This window comes from Phaethon lepturus, unplaced genomic scaffold (genome assembly GCF_000687285.1).
Source record: "Phaethon lepturus isolate BGI_N335 unplaced genomic scaffold, ASM68728v1 scaffold301, whole genome shotgun sequence".
Lineage (NCBI taxonomy): Eukaryota > Metazoa > Chordata > Aves > Phaethontiformes > Phaethontidae > Phaethon > Phaethon lepturus.
The window spans coordinates 36,979-62,155 of NW_010516729.1; the positions used below are offsets into that span (position 1 = coordinate 36,979).

Here is a 25,177-nt window from a genome sequence, read left to right on the forward strand (position 1 = left end):
AGAATATCAGAGTAGTCTATGACAACATAGTATGTTTCTAATGGAGATAATGAGCAACTGGAGGGAAGGTTTGGGATTATCTCCAGGTTAGACCACAAATAACAATTTTGGGTGCTAGTTCTGCTAGAACCTCATCATGGATAAGAATGTCTACTAATTAGATAATATTATTTTCCACAGACAGTAATATCCACTTCAGCAAAATATTACAAAAAATTATGAAAAAAAAGACTGCAAGTACTTTGAACACCCAACACATCAGATTTTGTGAAATGAGAAGCCCTCAGTTGTTTGCCGTTGTTAACTGATTAAAGAGGTACTGTTCAGGAAACCCTCACCTGGAAGTTATTTCACATTTACTGTTGAAACTCTTGGAGATGTGCTCAGATGTTCATTGCTATGGTCACCTACTCCTTTTTAACGCTCATCCTCTTTTATCTTCATGTAGAACTGTATGTTTTTCATTTGCTTTGGTTCTCTGAGACAGATTTTGAAATAAAAACACCTTTCTCATGATTTTGTTAGCAGAAGACTGAGTTAAATTTAGTCCTGTTTTACACTATGATTCCTAAAGTTAACAGGAAGAGCAAGGCATTTCAGGACAGTCTTAGTCACTTTTTGAAGTGAAATAGCTTCAGATTGTTAAAAATAGACCATCTAATCAGTAAGAACCAAGAGTGATAAATGTATACCAGTAGTGAAATGGTTCACAGGTGGCAGTACTGTCTGACCATTGAACATTTGTGGCAACATCCAAGAATTTTTCATGTTAAATGATGGGGCTTTCATTAAATCTCCTCTCCAAGTGATCTGTAGAAATCTAAATAGCTTTGCTGTGTAATTACAATAGTGTAACGGATGAGGATTTAACTTTATCAGTATCACTCACAGAAATGAAGCATAGAAAATAATTTTACTTTTCCTTCTCAAAATGTGTGACACGATAAACTTTTGAATTATTGCAAACTGAGGGATGAAACTAATTTTCCTGAAATTTTAATCTTCTCCTTGGGAAATGGAAATAATGTATAGTCGAAAAGTCATAGTTATTCTTCACACACAAACACATACTTATATATATTGCATTTTCCTTTTGAATAATTCAGGCACTGGAAGCAAAATGACTGTCAGCCATAGTTTCAGCTACAGTTTCGCTATTATCTTTCTTCTACAGGACCCTAATAAGCATGACTGTCTTTATTCAAGCCTTGAGGGAGAGAGATATTTCTGCAATGTTGGCTGGCTTAAAGCCAGCTTGCACACCTATTTCTGTGTGCGATGTCTATTGATGCTTTAGCCAGTTTCTTTGACAGAGACATTAGAATGAAATCAGCATTCTGGAGATTAAATTCAACTCATTGAAATATGAATTACTATAATGTCTGTGTTATCAGAGTTTTAAAGACTCATTCTTGTAATCAGAGATCCTGTATCCATCCCTGTTATTCTCTTGTGCTTTCCTCTTTGTCTAGAAGACACCTTTTTTTTTTTTCCCAAACATATTTTCTTTAAGGAATTTTTTAAAAGTAACATCTGCAGCTACACCTGCAGCACAGTGCCTCTAGGGGAATGAACTGCCTGGCTTTAGTATGCCAATAAGCCATTTTTCTTTTTGGAAAAAGACTGGTTTTCTTCAGGCCTTAGGATGCGTTCTTGGTATCTAGACTTGTATCTAGACTTATCTGCTTTGGAAAAGCAGCTAAGAGCAGTTAAGAAACATAAGCTACATGAAGATGGATATTACCAAAGCAGATTTAGACAAACCTGCTTCTCATTACCTGCTATGAACTCTAACAAGCTGGCCCTATAAATCTGGATATACTAGATGCTGTTAGCCAGCCTCATACTCGAGACAAAACCAATCTCATTAATACAACATTTTCCAACTCTTCTGATTAATTATAGGCCCTTCCTAGATGTCCCCCTGTAATAGCAACCCTGCATTCTTGGCAGTTCACTGCAGTGTTTGGGTGGTTCCAGTCATCTGACCTCCACCATGACTCGAAGTTTCCTACTATTTTGCACAAACACATGGTCCATTGTCTCTATGTTTTGTTGCTCAAGCTTTTTTTTCTTTTTTTTTTAGAAGAATTGTTCAGAAATGTTAAATCTAAATCAGTCAAGTAAAGGCCATAATTAACTTTAGAAACTGCTGAATTAACAGCCTCAGATCTCCTTGAAGTCTGCAGCACTGAAGGTTATTCCATGTAGTGGGAGGCAGCTAGTGCCTGCAGCCACGGCACTTCCCTTCACTGAAATATTCCCTGCTATGCGCAAGTGTGGGATAAAAAGAGGAGTGTTTCCAATTAAAAAAGAAAAAAACATTACACACATCCACATTGCCTTCAGCCCTCACATTTTATAAATATTTGTGAAATCTCACAGCATACTGAGGAAGAAAAAGGTTAAGAGCTCCCAAGAGAGATGACTTCTGGCATGGCATGGACCATTGGAGACTGAGCAGGGCTCCAGGATGCACCAGAGCTCTGAACAGGTCTTTCAGAAGTACTCAAATAGTAGTGAAAAACAAAAGTTAGGTTATGTTCTCCTGAGTCAGAGCTCTTTCCCAATTTCTCCCTTGCTCTGGGATGGGTGTAAGCTGCAAGTGACTATTAAATAAACAGCAGTGTTATCTTGCCGTCTGCTGGTCTACTTATCATCACCAGAGCAAAAGTCAAGATTTCACCTATTTCTCATTTCTCTTGTCTCAGAAAGGAAGCAGACAGACACATAAGCCCACTTATTTTGTATGAACTGATCCAAGAAGCTTATATAGGATTTTAAGGGATTTCTAGTTCCATCTCTCTCTCTCATCTAGGAATGCAAACCAAATACCGAGTCAGGCTTATGCGTAATTTAGGTAGCATAAATCATAGCAGACCTTGAGCTAAAACCCAGCAACACTGAGACAGTGACAGATCCCTGCTCTAGCCATCTAAGCATAATTCTCTTCTGCTCACAAGTGTTTTCTCATCTAGGAGAGCTCCAAGACCTGTCCAAACTTCCCAGTCCATCTCTTCAGCACACTTTTTCTTTAAATATTAATCATAAGAAAACATCTTGATGGATGGAGAATAAAATCAGTGCATGCAGTGTCAGGACTGTGGCAATATCACAAGTAATATTTCTTGCTCTCTTACGTTTGAGTATTTCTATTTAGGCTGGGAAAGCAAGCATGTGTAGGGTACTCAGTAAAATTAGGTTCCTGAATCCCTTTAGGATCCTGCTTTAAAAATAGTTCCTTCTCTCCTTCAGCACTAGACCTCTCCCAGGGCAACCCCTACTCTAGATGGGAAAACTAGTGTTTTAAAGAATTTATTTTTCATTTGCCTTCTAGATGAGTGCTGGGCACCTCACTGCTCACACTCCCACAGCTCCCACCCTGGGTCAGTGACTGGGAGTTGGAGTGAGGGGAAGCAACAGGAGGAGTGGGAAAGGCTTTCACAATTTTTTCTGGTCTGGGACTACCAGAAGCAGGCCAGGACAAAATAAGCAGGCTACAAGCAGGAGCTGCACATGTGCAGGGCAGCACATGGCCCTGGCATCGAACAGGAACTTCAACTCTGCTCAACGCCAACCCCACATGTCCCACAGAAAAGAAGGTTTTATACTCCGTTGCTTTCTTTTTCTAAGAGAGGGGTTTGGGGAAAAGGGAGTTTGAACTGTATCGAGGACATATTCTTGACAGGACTGAAGTAGATTCAGAAAGGGATCAAGGCTAATGAACAGGGAAGGAGAAAGCTGCACAGATCAGAGCCACAGAGATTTTGGACTGGGAAACAAACAGTCCCAGAAGGAAAAAGAGCAAAAGTAGAGGTGCAAGCAGGACAGAAGGACTTTTGAGGGCAAGAAGAGAAGAACTTAAGTAACAGAAGGATGCACAAGTGTCAGGGAAAATCACAGAAGAAGGAGGGCTCCTGCTTTCTGCATACGGGAGCTTTGGAGAAAAGCGTCATCTTTGCTTTTCATATCAGAAACAGGTATGCTGTGCTCTCCTTATAATGGGGTATGACCTTTATCCAGTGCATTTGAAGAGGAAACCATATAGTTCGGCACCAGAATGAACATCCCTTTGGGGAACCAAATGAATAGAAAAGGATGGTTTATGAAAGAGAAAGGATATTGCTCTATCAAACAGTATATGAAATAATTTTCAGATCTATAATATAACTCTACTATCAGAAGGATGTTCTCTTCACAGTACAAATTCAGGAGTAAGTACCATGTGATGCAGGATAACCATGGAAACCACTGTTTTATTCAGCAGACGACTAAACAATTGCTTTTTTATACTGAAGGTTGCTATTGCATTGAATGTTACTGCAAGGAGAATCTTGCAGTCTTGTATTTTCAAACAGATTTCTCTTCTTGAACACACATCTATAGTGTATCAGCTCTCTGTCATTGAAACAAATGCTACTCCAAACAGAGTATTGAGATTGAGTCAATGATTTGAACATTTAGGAAGATTGATTTAATTATAAAGGCCATTAGATTCCAGGGTAGGGAAGGAAAAGGAATATTTTACAACAGAAATATCTATAGGAGCACACTGATATGCAAGACCTTGCAGTGAATGAATTTTTATAACTGTGCTCAGAAAATACTGGCCAAAACTTATGACATCAAGGGCAGGGTTATGTTCCACAGGCCATGCAGTGAGTGTTTAATTAGTACTGCATGGAGTTTACCAGCAGCAGTAGATGCTTTGGGTGAGGCTTATCTCTACTAATATCAGACGTTCAGGAACATTAGAAATCAGGAACTTGGCTGGTCACCCAGATTCCCTTTAGAGTTCATAGAAGAGAAACAGAAGCTTCACTGCATTCTACACACAAGACATCTAGAAAAGGCATCTATATGAATGGCATCCTTTAAGCCTAATTCTCACAGAAAAGATGCTGCTGTTTCCCACTAGCTTTAGGATGTGCCTTAAACCCAACAGAACTGTGCGCTCAGGATGCCCAAACAGGGTAAGTACACCAATAATCTAACATTCCCTTTAAATAACAACTTATAGCTCTTTGCAAACTTTTTTTAGCTCATAAGGTGATGATTTATGCTCCATGAAAGACCTTTGTTTGCTTTATGCTCATGATGCCACTCCTCTCCCCTGGAGTTAGTAGCCTTCCAGGTAGCCTTATAGAGTTAGAACATTCATGTATCTCCTAGAGCAATGAGCTTGCACATAAAGATTGACACATGCATTTCTAAAACACACACACAACTTTGCTTTCTTGAAGAAAATCTTTAGATGCCAATGAAATCAATGGAGCTACCTTGATTCACACCACCTGCTGAGTTGGTTCTTCATTTCCATTATGGCACTACACGTACTCTTCTGATGATGAACCTATGATGAATTTGTACACAGCACCAATGTCACGGAATGTAAATGTTCCTTCTCCTTCCTTCCCACCTCTCCCAGCTGCTGCTGCCACTCTCACTAAGCAACAAGGGACCTTAGAAGGCTGGAAGAGGTGAGACGGCAGCTGTATACTGCAGAGATATTGGCATGAGGCGTGAAGAAGGCTTACTGCTTATGGACTAAAGCACAAGCAAGAAATCTGCATTGTGTTTGACCGTAAGGGGGGAAAAAAAACCCTGATATGACAGAACTTCCTGAGGATGCTAATTTCCTTGCTTATTTGGGAGTTAGTTTATTGATGAAACTGTTGGATCTTTAAAAAAAAAAGTATTTGTAGGTTTGTAGGTAACCTTTTGAAAGCAGATAAAACCAAAAGCTCTTCTGAAGAAAGTGTCGGAGAAGGAAAGAACAGAGATGATTAATTTTTGTCCTACCAGGAGGAACTATGTTACAGAAGATAAGTGAAACTTTTATCCTGTGAAGGAGAAGATAATAAATTGAATATCACAGCAGGAGAAAATAAGAATTCATGCTGGAGTGGGAAATTGCAGTGGCCTCACAATTATTAGTGCTGGATTACAGCATAGGCTGGTTGATGAAACGGATTTTACTAGTGGTAATAAATCTCATGATAATGAAAACATGGGATTCTGAAGTTTGTCATTAACCATACAATAGCTTTACATGGCAGAATCACTGCATACTTCTGAATGTGAAAATCAGCCACATAAATCTAGTATTTGATTTCCACTTTAGAAAGTCCTATAAATGCAAATATACTGGAGGTTGATATTGGTATTTATAACACTTTACCCAAGGTTGTATTGACATTGCTATTTGCCAGCTTTATTTTCTAAGACACACGTCTCTAGCACTTGAAAGCTTGCAAGGTTTTGCACGGTGTGTACTATAAGAGTCATTCACCTTCATCTAGCAAACCCCTGACCTTGCAAAAAATAACTTCTGTCTCTCCCCCTAGAGCACCCAACATACACAGCTAAGTCTGTCCTCACTACAGCACACACATATTTACTTTTACGGTGCTGACCCAGATGGTGAAACCGTTTCCCTTACCTGGTTGCAAACATTGCTCTCAAGGATGAGAAGGTTGCTGCATCTTCCTTCAAAGCCTTTAATTCATTCCGTAGTTTGGTCATGGTTTCAGTCACCATCGCTTTTTCATTTTCGTATTTATTCTTCAAATTGGCTAGTGCCACTTCAGCTGTCTGAAAACACAAACAAGGATATATGTTTATGAGATAGATATCTGACAACAGTTAAGATGCCATGTTTTATTTTAATTTAGATTTTCTTCTTCATTCACATGGTAAAAGGAAGTTAGAGCTGAGCTTCATTGCACAGCACCCTTTAATGTCTTCTTTCATGTTGTACTCCATAAACCTAAGAAAAGGAGAAAGCTGTTGAAAGGACAAAGCCAATTTCAATGGCAACAACTTGACATCTTAAATGTCTCTGCAAAACTGCGCAGCTGTACATTGAGGGCTCAGGCACGTGGACAAGTTACTACAGCTTACAGAGTTGTACCATGTTGTTTTAGCTGCAATAAACAACCAGATGTGTCTCACAACCATGTTGCAAACAGGACACGTGGCACATGAGACTCGGCCTCTGTAGCCAAGCTGGGAATTAACGTGTTTTGCCTCATGCTTCCTGCTAGCTGAGGCTTTCCTCAGGTGAAGTGACTGCTAGGATCTGACAGCTTGCTTTTATGTCTGAGCATTGGCAATGCCTACTGTTGTGCAAAACAGCATGATTGTGGCAGTTTTAACCACTACAAAAAAGAATTAAAAAAGTGTAAATTACAGTTTTCACTTAACAGGAAAGTAAGGCTTTGTAGTCATCCTACCCCTTCATTTTTCTGCTTCCTCCTTTCTTTTTTCAATTTCACCCATTACATTTCTTTAATTTACTGCCCTACTGCTTTTAATGGTTACATTTGTCTTCTTTTTGCAAGAGTTAAACCTTCTGTTTTACCTATGAAGTCTGGCATCATTGTGAAGTTATTCAAAATACATATTTTTATAGAGGCTTTATACCTACAGCTGCTATGAGACATTTAAAATTATCGCCATCAAATGAGATTAAGAAAAAAATGTTTCCTTTTACATTGGGGGGTATGGTTGTTTTTTCACTTCATTTAGTGCATAATAAGTTGTACCATTTCATATAGGCAACCAATTTCCTCTGTTGATCTGGTGGGTTCTTGAGACATCACCAGCAGAGAGAAGTGTAGAAGAACATGACTTTAAAGCAACCAGCAAGGAGACATTACAAAAGATGGTAATGGCTAAACAGCTGGAAACCTATTTTAAACTCAGTTTTCTGAAACTCAATACATTTCCAACTAAAAATTTCTCTTAATAAAAGGACATATTAGCATTGCCTACTAAAATACAACTCTATTCATTTGTGGCTAGGGGAATAGCATGGTTAGAAATGGCAGCATTAAAAACATTCTTTTTTTTTTTTTCCCTAACTGTAGGAAATCACATTAGTTTACATTGAAAGAAGAGATTTTAAAAAATCACTAGTAACTACCTGTCATTTTACATAGATTATGGGTTTTTCCATGCCAAATTTGAAATCATCAGTAATACATGTTAAAAAAGTCAACCACTTAGGGATATATTCAGATAAATGCAACTTTTCTCAACCTTGCTGACATATGCATTGGTATAATGTAGGGTGGTAGATGCCATCCTACGCCTTTGCAGGATAAAGCAGAAATCATCAGCTTTCTATTTGTTTCAAGCCATGAGAAAACTGTATGCTCATAAATTAACATGGAGAAGGAGGATTAACTATGTTTAATAAAACCACTTTTTTGAAGGGAAATCTAGGACATAGTGGATCAGAGGACAAATTCCTATTTAACAGGTATGATTAAATCAGATTTATTTAAGAATTTTCAGGTCAGTAATGAAGCAGAAGTGATTTATGAGAGCACAGGTAGACTCGATAGCTCAAACTGAGTTCTGCTTTGCCCCTAAGGCAGGAATTCAGCTGTCTCTGCTTTCTAAGAGAAATACAGCCCCATGTCCCTTAACCTATCATACCTCATTTTTGAATACAAAATTCATACAAAGATTTTCCTTTGTTTAGGAATGAAAATGAGTTAAGGATATGTGCCACCTAATGTTAGGCTTTAAAAAAAAAATAAATTCTGTCAGCAGTGGGATTACATATTCCATGTAAATCCAATAATTTAGACATCACTGAAACTCTGCACAATGATCAGACAGATCATTGTGATCCCTACGTTTTAGTCTGGATGTCAGGGTAAGTGAAATGGACATGTAACACTACAGGATGAAAAATAACTTAGAAATATAATTTAGCTGGTGAATAAAAGTGGCAGAGGAAGGACTGTGTCAAATCGTCAAACCTTTTTTTTTTTTCCTCCTATTAGAGTTTTCCATAAAACAACATATAGCAAACAAAGCATAAATTGCAAAATCTATTGGAAGTGCCTGGTGGCTCTCCACACACCAGACAAGATTTTGAACACACCCCTTTGCAGGCTTTTAAGGGTCTCCCTTCTGAAAGTCTCCTAAGTGAAGAACGAATGGGCACAAGTGCTCTAGTAGAGAAGTAAATAAAACTAACAAAAATGTGTTTTTAATAGGCAAGAGGAAAAAGGGGGAAGCAAGCTGGGGAAGCTTCTGTTAGAAACCTGCAGCCAAGAGGCCGGGGCCAGCAGAGCAGCGGTGCGTTGCTCTAGCATGAGGCTTAGAACACTCAAGAGGTCCTTGTAAGAGCTGGTGGGCACCAGAGTGTGCAGATGCTCAGGTTCCCTACAGCTCATCGGTTTGGGACCTGGCTTCTGACTGAAGCCGATTACTGTCAGACTCCTCAGCTCAGAGGCTGCCATTTTACAACACAGCTAAGTCAATCTATATTGGCCAGCTGCCACCAAATGAATAATTACCCAGCCTTTCCCCATCCCCAGCCTTGGCACACCTGGTGGTTTTCTTCTATGCTTACTGGGAGCCAGTTTGGGGAGCCTGAAGAGGCAGAAAACTCCCCTGAAGCACCTGGAAGCCAGAACGTGTAATGGGGAGTGGGGCTGAGGGGAAAAGGGGAACTTGGACTCTGTCTTTCTCTCTTGTTTCTGTTTTCTCTCTTGTCTTTCAGAGGTACCTATGTGTCTGGTCACCTCAGCTGTACTGAAAGCAGGACATTTAATGCAGCCTCACTTTCCCAGCAGAAATTCTATTGTATTCTGTCTGTATAGTATCAGGGCATTTGTCTATAGATAAGTTACTGTACATCTGGGGTTATCAAGTTATTTTTTCTGAAAGGACTTTTATGGGTATCTCAATTATGGGAGCTGGAGACACCGTAGTTACTGCCAATGCCGATGTCTTGCTGGCTCAACTCCTTCCCATCAAATTATTTACCTGTAAGAACAACTGATTGTTTTTTAATCAGAACTTTAGGATATTAAGTCCCCCTCACAGGCAGCTTTGCTTTCTGTATGTTACTAGAAATCAAAATAAAAATGGTTATTGAACTAGTCCTAAAAGTTATTGTATCATTAATTTGATGTTACTTTATAATTTATGCTACTTGTTAATGCTAATGCTACTTGAGTTTGCTTCACAAAACCGGTGCTGACACAGTAATTATGGCTACAAATAAATGGATACATAAATCAAGACAAGGTAAGCAAGCAAGCTAGCAAGATGTATGTGCCTTGCTATCTTGAGCAATTGATTTAATAATCCATTTTCCCAGCCTTAGGTTTCCACCTTCTTAGAGCAAATCTTGCGCTCTTTTTTTGTTACAGAGTTTTGTGTATTCTGTTTGCAGGCCAGTCCAACATTAAATGCTTATTTGAAAACATTACTAAAGAAAATCCACCTAGAATAAAAAGAAATATCATCAGATATTGCCAAATGCTTTAAACTATGCAACAGCCTGTCAGGTTCAAACAGAAATTTACTGTATGCTGCTAAAGATTTAAAAGGTGCAGCTGGAGTGCCAGGCCCACTGCAGCCGGAGCAGACAGAAACAGAGGCACCTTCATCACTGTGAAGAGACTTGGAAACCACTCAAGTTAGGAAGCAGAAACTCCATTTGCTCTTTTTTCTCTTCCGATGAACCACTTGCCCTTGTGTACCGAACAGCAGCGTGCTGCCAGGAAAACGCTGCAATTCCGGTTTTAAGCTGATACTGCAATGCTTCTGGCGGTCACTAGAGAGCACCCGTGCTTCCCTGGCGAAGGGTGTCATGTCCCTACCCAAGCGCAGCCCGAGGCCGCAGGCCCAGCAGCCTGCTGCTGGTCTTCCCCCCGGGATCTGAACGGCGAGATTTTGCCAGGTCTTGCCATTTTTACAGGTTTGGTTGTGCTCATCTTGCTTTCCAACATTACTTCAACCAAAAAAGCTTCACCTTGAAGTGACTCTGTTTGGAGTGCTAACAATACGGGGGGGTTGTGATGGCGTTTCTGCACAGCAGGCCCCGCTGGAGGCTGAGGACAGGCCAGGGCGTCCAGCCCGCCGCCAGCTGCAGGCCTCCCTCTCACAGGGGCCTGCCGCAGCTCTCCCCTGCTACCTCGGGCATTAGCACTGTCTTGCCATACGATGTAAAGGATGAAAAGATAGAACTTCATATTAACATCAGCTTCATTAGGGCTTGAGGAAGGTTTTTAAAAAAAAAATAAATAAAAAACCCCCAAAACTCTAGCTCTTGCAGTTCTGGAGCAAATGTGAAAAACTGAACCAGGTGTCCTCTGTAGGCTCATCTAAACTGAAACACACACAGGGAAAATGTCCCCAGCCTATTGCTGCTTAAAAACTTTTTACTCTGGAGGGGAATGAATTCTCAACTCCTGTTTTTTGAACATGAGATGTGCTTTGGGATATCACTTGAGGTTGGCAGTACTGCTACCACATAATAAAACATCCCCCCTCCTGTAACTTCAATCCTCTTTTATCCTGTTGTATTATTCTGTCTTTTAGCTTGAAAGTTTCAGGATTTGATGTTAGGTTTGCACAAACAGCATTGCAAGATTCTATACCCAGTTGTACAGCTACCAACAGCTATGCTGCTATCCAATAAATAAATGTTTTATTTATAGCACCTCCTTACTCAGCATATCTTTCCCATTTCAGTGAGCAGGCTTTAGGATGATGCTTTATTTCTGACAGCAATAGGAGAGCAAGACTGAGCTAAATTCTCTGGTGGTACCAAAAAAATAAATGATAGCTCTATGCTAATGGAAAAAATCTTTAATTTGGAATCCAAACCCATATGCCTCAATTACATCTTAATTATATGGAAAATCCACATTTAATTGCTCAGAACTATTATTGCTTAGCGAGAGATGGTATTTAATTACTTGAATTCATATTCAACATGTTGTATTGGAGGGGGGGAAATGCTATAAAAGACTCAACGTATATTGAAATATTGCTGCAATTCAAAAATCCCCAGTACTCTAGAAATGCAGTTACAGATCCAACAATCAATTAAACTTGAAACTGTAACTTCAGACTACTTCACTACTGGGAATTTCAACACTGAAATCCCATCACTGTCATCAAGTAATAGTATCCTAAGCTGTTAACCTGGACTCGTGCCCCCATGTGGTGATCACTGTGCTGTTTTTTAGATGAGAAGTATCCCAGGCAATCTGGAACGATGACTCTGCTGCAGCCTCTTGCATTCAGACAATTCTGGGCATAAGGAGATGCACTGAAGTAAATAAAACTATTTGCAGGATTAAATTTATCTTTCTAAAATGCCTGCAGACCTGGAGTCTAATGGATATAAAGGCTTAGGAGGACATACTTTGCCAAAAAATTTACAGTCCTTTTTAAAAGCAGACCATTAGGTGGTTCTCTTTTGGCATTTGATAGAAAATGCAGTAATTCTCAGCTTATTTGAATTGGTGCAACACCAAAACCAAAGTCGTTGATGATTTTTTTTTTAAGCTGTGAAAAATTTCAAAATAGTAATTTGAAATTTTTTATTCTCTTAAAATAAACTTTATAATGAATCCTTCTCAAAAAATTGCAGTTACTTTTTCAGTCAGCTTTATCATATAGTGACATCCTTTTTCTTAAAACAATGAAACCCCTGATTTTATTTCTTATACGATTAAAAATGTTACAATGGCAGCAGAAATTATTTCTGACGTAAGAGAAAAATAATTAAAAAAATTTCTAACCACTTGTAATGAAAATAACTCAGCATTTCACCTACTGTCTTATGAAAGAAATGCCCAGCTTCTGTATAGTCCAAAGCCATTGGCCATGCTCTCAGACCTGCCATTCCCTTCCTGATGTATGCTTTAACTTTTGTGGCATTTATTTTTAATGCCCTTAAATTTGCCCTTAAGTTTTGCAGCATGTGGAGCATTACAGAGAGCCAAGAAGAATGCAGTGAGTTGCCTGGACCATCTGCTCCACTAAACCCCACCAGTGGGGCCACCTGCAGCCACTGAGGTGCTGGCCCAGGTGGTGTCCTCTACACTTGCCTTCCCCATCACTCCAGGAGTACCTGCCTCGGCAAGGGGTCAGCACGCCCTATGCACACTCCATTTTGTTTTCCAGTGTTGGAAATCTTTTTGTTTCACACTAACGACAGCAACACGTCCGTGCATCAGGTAGCTAAACCCTCCCTGCCCCTCTGCTTATCCCTCACTCCACAGGAAAGGCTCTTCTGCCTGTGCCCCTGGTGAATGGTGAGAACTGAGAAAAGCAGAGCTAAATACCTTAAAGAGGAGGCAGGGAGGGAGGGAACAAAGGTCTGCCCTTGCCATGATAGAGAGAGAGGCTAAATAACCTGTGAGTAAAATCTCTCCTCCAAAATACTCCAGGGAAAGCTTGTAAGTGACCCATATATATAACAGACATTCCCGACTGACGGCTTTATTTGCATCTTACCTGCTTGTTGGCTTTCAGCACTGCTCTCAGGGTTGCAATCTGCTCCCGCTTTGTACTCAGGAGTGATTTCAGTTTCAGTATCTCTTCCATTAAGGCCTCCTTGTCTTTATCGATCATGGGCGCCAGCTCCCGAGCTGCAGCACGCTGGCGCGACAGCTGCAGCGACCGATCGACAGCCTTCTGCAAGTGCTTGATTTGGTCCCTTATTATGGCATTGAGGTTGTAGATGTTCATCGGCTCTTTGCGGATGTCACTGGTATCGGAGACGGGGGAAGAAGGAGGGGCCGTGATGACAGGAGAAATGGTAGGTGTTTTTGTCGGGCTCTGTTCCTTGCCAGGCTCTGTGGCCTCTTTCGTCATCTGCTCAGTCGGGGTCCTGGCTTCTACAGGTGATGCCACCCCCCTTCTGGCAAGCCGCGGGGAAAGGAGACCACGAGGGTCGTCCGGTCCTTTCAAGCTCCCGCTGCGGGTGACTCTGCTTTGCCTGTAATAGTCCAACATGACCCTGTTTGGTGTCTCATTGTTGCACAGGCAGACATGATGGTAGAGCTGAGCCAGCTCCTCACTAAATGTCACCAGCTCATCCTGGGCGGTGTTAAGGGTATTATGGTTTTCATTTGCTATGCTTGTCATCCTTTGTAATTCCTTTTCCATGTGGACCATTTTTTCCTGGCTTTCCTTGGTCGACTTCTCCAGGTTTGTCACCTGCTCATCGTATGTTTGGATTCTGCTCTCATACTTGGCCTTCTCTTCAGTGTAGTTTTCCACGTACTTATTATACTTCTCCTTTAAGGCTTTGATTTCTGCTTTAAGATCTATCACCTCAGTAACAGCTACTTTGTATTTACATTCTAGGATCTCCAAGCCATTGATGTCCACTTCATAGTCGTGTGCCTCCTCGCCGGGGTCTCGGCCCTTCTCACAGTCAAGTTCAGCTTTCAGCTCCTTGTTGCTCTGCAGGCCCCTCATGGCATTGACATGCTCTGTGAGCCTGTGGACTCGCTCGTGTTGCTCGGTCAGGGCTCCCTTGGTGTGCTCTAGCTGCGTCTGAGACTCCTGCAGATTGGCCAGAAGAATGGCCTTCTCTCTCTCCACCTACAATAGAGTCAAAGCAAGAAACCTGGGATCTCATCCTACCCGTGCTCTTCTGCTGAACACCAATCTCTGCAATCACATTCATCTCTTCCACTCCCCCACTCTGCATACACAACTTGAGGGCTTCGGAGAGGTTTTAGCCATATATCCCTAAACCATAAAATTAAGTCAGAGAAGCATGTATAACTTGTACAGGGTTATGAAGTCCCAGCCTCTGTTACAATTTGTGATATCATTAGGTTGTGATTTTACACATTGCCTACTGAAGAATTACTGAATACCCAAGCACTAAGTACCTAATCAGCTAGAGTGATGATGTGGGATTCATTACAGCATATGTTCCCCGAATTTTAATAGGCATGAACTGCTTCACTGTCAACTATAAGCCGTTCCACTGGTACATTCACATTTCTCAGTGGAGTTTGAATTTACATTTCCCATTAATAGCTCTAACAGTCCTTCACAATATTTATTTATATCTTTGGACTTTTGCAAACTTTCATTAAGGCTTGATTACTGAATGCAAATACAGTAAACAAATTGCTGCGTACATTTCCACAGATTAGATTAAATAACCCGCTCTGTGGGAACATAACACAGATCATGAAACTGAGCACATGCAACTCCCAGGACTCCCCATCCCCATCACTTAACTATAAGCAGAATACATCCTTTTAAGGACAAGGCAGAAAAAATGGGATTTATGGTAGAACTAACAAACCACTGGTTCTGACCTAGTAAGTTCCTTTCTGAATATCCATAGAGAAATATGGGTGTTGAACAGCAGAAGAAGTCGTGGAGGAGGACTCTAGAAGTTTTAATGCATAGCATCTTAAAGCAAGGGAATAAAAACTTAAAGTTTGATCTGCTCAGGTATTTGCTACTTATGCTAACACCCCTGAAAGACTCCCATTTCAAGTTTTAAGTGTAATGCTCCAATTTTTTCTTTCTATGCCTTTGTCCTGTTCCGAGTTGTGAACTGGGAAGCAGAGGAAGGCACAAGGAGATGGGATCCTTCTTGCTTTCATGGCTTTTGCAATGGGATCCTGAGCCTACCATATTTACTGCTCTTTCTCTCCCATGGTTGCAGTATCTCAACGATGTGTTTATACATGCAGTGAAAACAGCACGCTCCATGTTCCCTTTATGAGTGCCTGAATTACTAATTCAGTGAATTCAAAGCTGTCAGTTCTGAAAAACCCTTTAAAAAACCTTTGTCCCCTATCAGTATTCCCCAAGATAGTATTTGGAAGAGAGTCAAATCAGCTACTACTACTATTACTGAAGGAAAAGAAAAGCCTTTTAGAGACCGACAGGATATTAATGCCATCTCACAAAATGTTCCAAGCAGTGCTTCAGACTCCTGTTTTCTTGTGATGAGGCTTTTGAACAGTGGCTGCTGCTCACAAGTATTGAGGCACTAAAGCATATGATGATCCCCTGGTTTTACAGACAGGCTTTCAAAACAGGGCCTCTGTTAGAACCTGCAACCAACTGCAAGCAAAAAACCATAACAATAAAAATAGAAGCCATGTTAAAAAACATTTAAAAAAAGAATCAGCCTAGTTTTCTTGTGTACAGGTGACTGATGGCCTAAGAATTACAAAAACAGGGCCAAATTTCATCATTATCTTACGACCTAGGAAGAGCCTGTCTCCTTACATATAGGGTGCTCCATTTTAGGTACTACGTAGTCCATGCAGAAGAGCACCATGAGTATATCGGTACCTTTCTCCATTTGACATTGTTACCCCTTTGCTGCCCCAGTCTGCCAGCCATCCCCCTTACTGCTCACCCCCTGTGCCAGCCCACTCTTGAGAAAATCCAAAATCAGACAACCTTCCCCTTTGCCAAGGGCACCTTCTTAAAAGGTGAGCGCTCTCCACAGATTTCTTGGTCAGACCCATCCTGGGGAGCCTCAGAGAGCAACCCAGCACAAGTCTCTCCACCAGCTTTCCTTTGTTTTTTCCATCAAGCAGTCTGCCCCAGGTCTGCTTTCCCTGGAAACTTAGATGTTAATTGCATTACCCCCAATCAGATAATGAAGGTATTTATTCCTTCAGGCTGGTGAGGTCAGCCACACTTGTGCATGAAAATCTGTTTTGGTTAGTTTAAAGGACCATCTCACCTGATGGTGGGAAGTTGTATGGATAATAATGATCCATACATTAAACACCATAGGCAGGTGGATTTGCAAAGGTTTATGGTCCACTGTGGGTATGTTGACAGCAAAGCAGGCAGTTAACTGTAGATTGCACTACTGTAAAAATAAGTAGAGAGCTTACAGCCAGAGAGCCTTTCCTTCAAGAAAAGAACTTGGTGTTAAAGCAGCACGGTGTTTCAGTGTCTGCGTACATTAATCAGGCAGAATTGATCCAGATTAGTGATCTCGGCTGTTGTGTTCCATCATGAAGGAAAACTATAGCAGAGATAATTGGGATATTTATGATCATTTCTCTGCTGAACATAAATGGGTTCTGGAAACAAATACTTCTTACAAATAGAAAGAATTGTTTCCAGAGAAAACATGCAACTTTTAAAACCCATATACCAACTTGGATGGTAGGTAAAATGAAATATCCAGACCTACTAAATTTTACTCATTCTGGTCCATTAATCATGGATTAAGCTAATCCGCTTCTGTTTAAAGTTATAAATACATGCTCCCACTTCCAAGAGAAAAAAAACCCCAGAGCTCCAACTCAGCCCTGAGCACACCTTCTGCATATTAATGACTCTGCTGTTTCCAAGTATGGTAATTATATTTCTTGTTATAGACAATACTATACTCTTATTTCCACCCGCAGCAAACTTTTGGGTATTGCAGTTATTTTTCAGTCCAGTTAGTTGGTGGGTTTTTTAGATGCTGAAATTAGTAGCTGCAGCAAAGATCTTTATCATCTTAAAATGAAAATAAAAGCAATTCAAAAGTAGCTGTACCTATTTTTGGATACATCCTTTCCTTCAAAGATTTCAGTTTGAGGATATTTCCTTCCCAATTTGCTCTACAGTTTGCAATTATGGAAACGAAGTTTACCATTGCTATTTATGCCTCTTTTTTTTTTTTTTTCCCCAGTAACATCAGAATATCAGTGAACAATTCCTAGTGAAGACTGGAGCAAATTAACAGGAAAATTCAGCTCAAGAACCCTGAACCTCAGCTGTATCTTATTTGTCAGAGTGTACCAGGCAGCTGGAAAAGTGTCAGAAACTCGGCTGCATGACTTTTTTTCTTCTTTCTTTAAGAGAACTTATTCTAAATTTTCTGAATATGATGTTGGCCTCAGGAACAGGGAAAGATCACCATGGACAGAGGAGAGGAGTCCTAGGCTTGAGAGATGAGATAGAGAATTCTTTCCACTGGACAACACACATGAAGGAAGAGCTTTGAGCTTTTCCAAGAAAATCTCAGAATATGAGAATTTTCAGCAAGACATTTGGTACCTAGTGGATTTAAAAGATGGAAAGGGAACAGTTACAGTTAAAATCTCTTGTAGGGACCAGCACAGGTCATGGAGCAGCAGCATCCTAAAGTTGCAGAAGGAATTATATCTGTCATACTAACTGTTATAGTGAAGGCTGCTTTTTGAGATTGAGGAGTGAAAAAATTTGCCACACATGTACAAAGTGACAAATATGAAATTTGCATCTCTCAGTAAAGGAGCCTGCTGTCCTATAGACATAAAAATAGTTCCCAAGAGAGGGTCAGTTCCTTCAGCAACTCTATCATAGTACAGCCTCTTCAGAGAAAACAAGAGGAACACATACCAAATACTGAGATATGGCTGAGTGAACACCACAGGGCAAAGAAACTGTAGAGGAGAAAAAAATCCAATTTTGCTGAAGAATTACCTTTTGTCATCTTGAACCAGATTAAATCTCTCATCCACTATGAGGGAAATTTTTGGAGGAATTATTCACATTGAATTTGTGTGACCCAAGGTGAGCTGATGCAACTCAACAGAGACGGTGATCGCTTTGTAAAAAGTACACGTCAGCATTTTGCAGTAAGCCTTTTCAGTATCTAAAGAAATCAGGTTTCCAGCTAAGTCTAGTCTTTCTTTTTAAACTGTAAACCTTTTAACAGGATTAGAATGCCGAGCAATGGTGGCATCTATTGGTGTGAAGGTGCTGGGGGCCAGCACAGCCGTTGGGACCAAAAAGTGGTTACAGTTATTTTCTAGGGTCCTTCTAGGATCTTACATTTGCGGCTAGTGACTGTGAGAAGGCTGCCTCTTTGTTTAAGAGGTGTAAAATACTTAAGTTTTTAAGTTAGATATGATAAAAATAGTTGCAGTACTTTTCAAGTAGAAGTTTGCTGATTCATCAAGCTCAATATTAAATTTAATAAAATCAAGAAAAAACATACGAAAACCAAACTTCTTTTTTCATCTCCAAGCAGCTTTCACTCCAAATTTATATTGCATAAACTTTATTGTAAATTATGGTTGGAAATGCTTACGTTGTATTTTAAAACGTGAACATTTCAAAGCATTTCTTCTGAAGCTGTGTTTTTTAATTTTTAACATTGTATTTCTGAATTAACTCTAAAGCTTCATATAATGTATACATGCATTATATACATATATGTATATGTTCATACACATGCATATTTTTATATATGCATATATACACAAAATAAACGCACTGTTTACATTTTAATACTGAAAAGTTTGACAGAATTTTTCACATAAATAAAATTCTAAATTTCAAAATTTCCCACTTAAATTATGTATGTTTTTCATCAAAGTGATTTGTGCAAAGCACCAGATGTCATCAGCGTTTGTCATGTCACAGCTCGGATCAAAACTTCCCACGGTGAGTTTGGCAATGAAATAAATAAAACAATTAACTCTTCAGCAGATATAGGACAGACCACATAGGGATTTATTGTTCTTTAGCAAGCACTGAAAATTGGGTTTGCTCTACTTTACTTCCAGATCACCTTTTACATTTCAAGCTGTAAAGGATTTACATTTATTCTCTTCAGAAGAGGCACTTTTTGGAAGCCTGCAGCTAGAAAATGCTGGATGTTTCCTTGATGGTGCCAAAACCTTTCAAGCTCTTGTAGCAGAGAAGAGGCTCGACAGCTTGGGCAGTGGGACCCTTTCTCTGTGTGGCACTGTACCCCTTCTAAGGTGATGTCAGCATCGGGGCTGGCAGCTTGAGTTCTTATCTGGCTTGCATCCCAGGCTCCTATTCTGGTTGTGCCTGGGCTGGGCTTGGATGAATAGAGAACAAATGCTCGCTGTACGGCCCCCGAGGCACCCCCCGCAGCCCGCGCATCCGCTGGGACTGCCCGCGAGGACAAGGGCGCTCTGTGACATCTCACACGCCACCGGTTCTCCGAGTGCACAGTTATTAAGAGGAGCGCTCCTCTGCGTTTGTTCTCTCCTGACGGCATGCCAAGCCTTGCTCAAACTGAATTTAATGGCAAAAACTGCCTCTGACTTGCAAGGGAGCATAATCAAGTCTGTCTGTATTTTTGGTCATACTGAAGAGTACTTTATTCCACTTGCAGTTTCAGGGACATTTCCCATTATCAAAGCAGGAAAAAAAGAATCCCAACCATCTGCAACCACAGCAACTAGGTCCCTTTCTCCTCTTTGCACTAAACATTTGCTCAGATCACACTGACTTTTTGCAGACAGATAGGCTGTTTACTGGCGATATTTCTAGCAAAACCTGGATATGGAGAAACACCAAAACAGAAGTCTGAGAACAGGACACAGGTGGTCAAGAACGTCACTGGGGAAAATCATTGCAAAAGCTAGCAAAAGCTAGGGTCCATAGGATGTGTGTCTGAACACTTCAGGACATTAAATTAAGCTCTTACCTGCATGAGTTGCTGCTTCAGTTTCTGTATTTCTGATATGTTGAGCTCACTGAAGAGGTCAGAGACGGGGTGCAGAGATTCTCCTTTCCTACCCGTGGGAGTTCGATAGTCACCGTTGAGTTTCACAAGAGGCCCGTGGATATGTCCGTTCATTTTGTCATCATTGTTGGGCTCACCCCCATCCTCTGCAAACTTCAATCCATCTACTGATATATTAATATGGTTATTATACATACTGTCATTGAGGTTGATATACTGGGAGAGTTCCTTCCTCAGATTGTTCTTTTGCTCTCTTTCATTTTTTAAAGTTTCCAGAGCTTCCTCCAGCTGATGCTCAGCAATCTCCTTCAGCCGGATGGCATCTTCTAGCTGACTATTAAGCAACACTGTCTCTTCCTCAAATCGTTTAATCTCATGCTTTAAGCCTTCATATTCAACCTGAATTAGACAAGACAAAGAACATTCATAATACTAAAACTTGAGTCATGAAAACCTGCCATTTATCAGCCTTATTGACATAGGTGTCACAGAAAATACTCTTTGAAATACCAGACATTGCCTGCAGCTGCAAAGAACTGGCTGCATGGAAAATGCAAGTGGAGCTCACTCTGTTAAATATTCCACTGCTCACTTTTTCAGCATGTGAGAATCAAGAAATGTAACACCTTTTTCTGAGTAACCTATGACAACAAACAATGTATTTCATGGAAAGAAGGCTTTTTATTAGCAGATATCCTGGTAACCATAGATTTGTTATGAATTGCTATAAGCAATGTTGGTATATCACGGTATGTATAGACCTCAGGTTAATATAGTCTGATTTATTAATTGCAAGTATTCTGAAGATGACTTCTTATCAAAATTCTTACCAGATGGAAAGTGACTCAGGCACAGATACTCTAAAGTATCTGGTGTCTTAGTAGTGTTCAAGTCCAAAAACTGTAGAAGAGCCTCAACACTCCGTGTTATACAGACCCCTCCATTATTCAGTAAGCATTTGATTTTAAAAATTAAACAGCAAACTATTCATACAACCAGTTTAAACTCTAAGATGCCCCGAATTGTTAGATATGTTTAAACTACCAAACAAACATAGTAAACAGCTTATCCAGCCACACAATCCTTGAACTATGCGTTGGGGATGCCATTTTGGAGCACTTGGCAACCCGTGGCTCTGACGGCGCTGTCTGAAGCGTGTCCCGCAGTGACCTGGTGCAGCCTTGCCAGGCTTGGAGGGACTCGCTGGTCTTTCTCCTTCTCAGAGGACAGGGTCCCCACCCCACACCCAGGTACAGTATTTTATCAAGGTATTTATGCATAGTGTGGGCTTGGGAAAATGACAGCTGCTTCTACTCTTCTTCAAAGGCAGCTCCTGTGTTTAGTCCTCTCTATTACACCTAACAAGAAGCCAAGCCTAGGAAAACCCAACCTAGCTCGAAACCACTTGCTCAGCAATATCTAGATGGTGCAGCAGATTCCCCGCTGCAGAACGCCTTCCCTTGCTGGCCCCCCTCACCTTCCTTTTCACTGTTGGAAAATCCCACAGCAATGAAAAGGAAGAGCTTTCTTTGTAAACATCCGTGTCCATGCTTGACCAACTGTCCTGGTGAAAATATCACAGTTGGATTTGTAAATTAATTCTAATAATCTTTTCATTTCTAAATGCAAACAATTCCCAGTATTGGGTGAAATAATTTAATAGTATGATGAAAGATAAAAATAAATACAGAATTTTCATGCTTCGGTAAAAAAAGCTTTTCTCAGTTGAGGCTTTTCTAATTCGTATGCATTAATATGCATTACTGTCTGCAATTTTAAGGCATTCTCTAGAACATTTTTTATTTTACATATCTATTTTTAAAAAACATAATAAGTTTCTGGTGAAAATAGAAGAACCGACTATTACTATTGGAGTAGAATATTTATCACCCTGTCAAAACCTTGTACTCATAATTCAAACTTAAAAACCAAAGCACTAATCTTCAAACCCAGAGAATGGCAACATATCAACTAATAACAAAGTAAGTTCCAAAATCATATTGGGAAATGTCAAACAGAAAAGGAAAATCCATGGTATTTTGAAGTCTACATTTGGGAACTTGATACCTTTTCTGACTGGAGGGAGAGAGAACTCCATCTGAAAAATTAGAAAATCCAATCAAGTAGCTATGTTTATAACTTTAGCATACAAAGAAAAAAAAATTAAAATTTTAAATCCATATGAAAATCAGAGGTCTATATTATCTATATGGTAACCATCTCATGGTTTCTTGCTTACAAAAGCAACAAAAAAACCCAACCCAGATAATGACAGTTTAGCACTAAGACTTGTAACACATGGTTTTGTAAATTAAAGTGTAAAATGCTCTTGAAATTTTATTTTATAGATCAAATATTTTTAGGAATCACAAGTGCATAGATATGTGATGCAAAATGGCTGATTTTTAAAGCCATTCAAAACTCTCCACAGACTACTGGCATTCAGTTTCATTAAGACTTCATTTCATAAATTATGACAAGTATAACCACTTGCAAACAGATTTTCTTGGGGGGGAAACTAAGACAGTCCATAAAAGGGTCTTTAATTTCCTGATAGTGTGAAAATGTCTCCTATGAGGTTGGTGCTGAAAAAAACCCCATGCCTCAAAGGAGGAATTTGCTGGCTTGGTAAGTAACTCGGACACAAAGACGATCAGCTATAAATTCAGTTTCAGAAGTGTGAAAGTCTGGGTATCTTCGTAAGTACGGAAACGGCGTACCCGCTTCTGTTACCTGCGTACTGCCTGCGCACGGCTCCGTTGTTTTAAATGTTTCCATTGCATTTGTGCTAGAGAGGTAAAACAGCAGTAAAAGCTAGCTGAAATAGCACTGCATACTTAAATATTCCAGCTTGGATACTTAAATATTGATCACAGCAAGTTAGCTCTTCGGACATGAGAACAAATCTCTTTTGCTCAATTTAAAGGACAGGTGTTTTCTCGACTGCTTCCTCAGTGGTGTGTATATATATATCTATATAGATATCTATATCTCTATCCAGAAGCAAAGGGTGTGTTTCTGTAAGGGGGAGAGCTCAGAGCCCACGACTGCTTGCATCTGGCTGCAATGGGGCTGTCGTTTATGGTGGTTCCTCGGGGTGCATTCAGCAGTGCAGTAAGAATTAGTGTGTTGTATTGGGGAAAACATAAAAGACAAACTAGGAACATCTGATGTCCCTTCACCTATTTTTGGAGCTTGCCGAACTTGCATGTTAGCATGGCTGAGGAGAGAGCAAAATCAGTACAGGAAAGCCTGAAGAGCAGGAAAGAAAAGGAGAACAGGGAGAAGATTAATTCCTCTTTTCTCCACTTCAGGAGAGGAAGGAACGTGCAGGAAACAAACTAAGAGGAAATGGAGGGCTGAACTCTGCCGCGGGGCGTTGAGGGAGGGAGGAGAGGAAAAGCTGGAAGTGAAAAGATGCGAGTCAATCTATCTTAATAATTACCCTGCTATTACAAAGTTCTGCAATGAAATAATCCATCAGGATATTCCTGAAACTGAGGCAAGGGCCTCCCCATACATCAAAAATGGCCAATAACACAGTTTCAGTGTGTTTAGCAAAAACCCAACTGAAAAAAAAAAAACATGCAAAGAAACTTCTGTCAAAGTGCTCTGCGGGATCACTTATGGATTTTCAGCATAGCGCCTAGAACCTTTCCATGCTTACTTGATTCTGTTTCAGTGTGGACACCAGTTTCTGTAAAGTGATGTTTTCTTCTTCAAGCTCGGTGTAGTCCTGTAGGAGTCTCGCCTCTCGAAACTTGTACTCTCGAATTTCATCTTTCATTCGTACCCGCTGTAGTTCCACCATCTCATTATTCTGATGAGAGAAAATGCAAGTACGTTACCATTCATGCACAGCCACTTTGATGATGAACGCCGCCTTTAGAAATGGCCAAACAAAAAATTAATCCTCAAATAGAAATGATTTAACCATGCAAATCAAAACAGCATCGCCTTTTGATCTGAGGCCAAGCAGTAATTTCAGGTGTGTGCTGGCAATGCCGAAATGAGAACAGCTGATAAGGAAGCTTGATTAAAACGGTTTCAAGATAAGATGCCTATTGAAACAGAAAACCTGGCAAGGCTTTACCATCTCGTTAATTTTATCGCTCTACGATACAGTTGGATTTAAATAAAATTACCACCTGGTTTCCACCAAAGGATGCTTTCTGCATCCATACAGAAAAGCAATGAGTAATGGCATCTGTTCTGTAAAGACGTCTGTTACGGAGCAAGGTGCACTCACACGTTTGCATCCGCAGGCGTGAGAGGGGCACGCAGCTGCGGGGGGACGGGGACCTGCCAGGCAGACGGCTGCAAAACACGCGTCGAAAACCTGACAGATGCACTGCTGTGCTGAGCAGGATTACACCCGGCAGCCTGAGAACACAGCAGCTCGCCGCTTTATTTTTCCTGTTAGCACGTACAGTTCCCAGACAGCCTTACGAGAGAGGTCACGAGGAATCCCTTTCACCACAAATTGCTTCCGTCAGATTCCAGCTCTGACCAAGTTTGACGTCAAGGGCCAGGTTATTCTGGAGAGACTCTGCTGGCACAACCGGCACAACCCCGGTGTAAAACGCGCTACAGAAGATGGACTTAACACACAGCTGGAGGTGAACAGTGGCCGATAAGGTCGGTGGGCACAATCTCCCCCTCTGCTTTGAGGAGAAGCTTGCATTTGCCTGATTAGTAGGAATAGGTGTAATCGGTCACACCTCTCCTTGCCTTCAGGAGGAACCTGAGCATGGCCACAGCAGCTGGTGGAGGGAAGCACTACTGCGACCTTAATGATGGGGTGTCAGAAAGAGCACACCTGGGAAGGACTAGTGGGTTTCTGTAAAAAATTCCAGTGTGGAGGGAGGGCAATCCTGGCCTGATAGCTACCTGGAAAAGGCAAATGTTTAAAAAGTCATTACAGCA

The 25,177-nt window shown here is 40.6% G+C and overlaps 1 protein-coding gene across 1 annotated transcript in view; it reads right to left on the reverse strand.

The window, feature by feature from the left end:
* The window catches only part of BICD1 (bicaudal D homolog 1 (Drosophila)), a gene marked incomplete at its 5' end in the record, with an annotated part of 81,697 nt that overhangs the window by 21,842 nt on the left and 34,678 nt on the right, over positions 1-25,177 (reverse strand). Inside the window, 4 exons of the mRNA XM_010296142.1 lie at positions 6,443-6,594; positions 13,282-14,376; positions 20,213-20,650; positions 23,919-24,071. Coding sequence (XP_010294444.1) covers positions 6,443-6,594; positions 13,282-14,376; positions 20,213-20,650; positions 23,919-24,071 — 1,838 coding nt within the window. The remainder of the gene's footprint in view (positions 1-6,442; positions 6,595-13,281; positions 14,377-20,212; positions 20,651-23,918; positions 24,072-25,177) is intronic.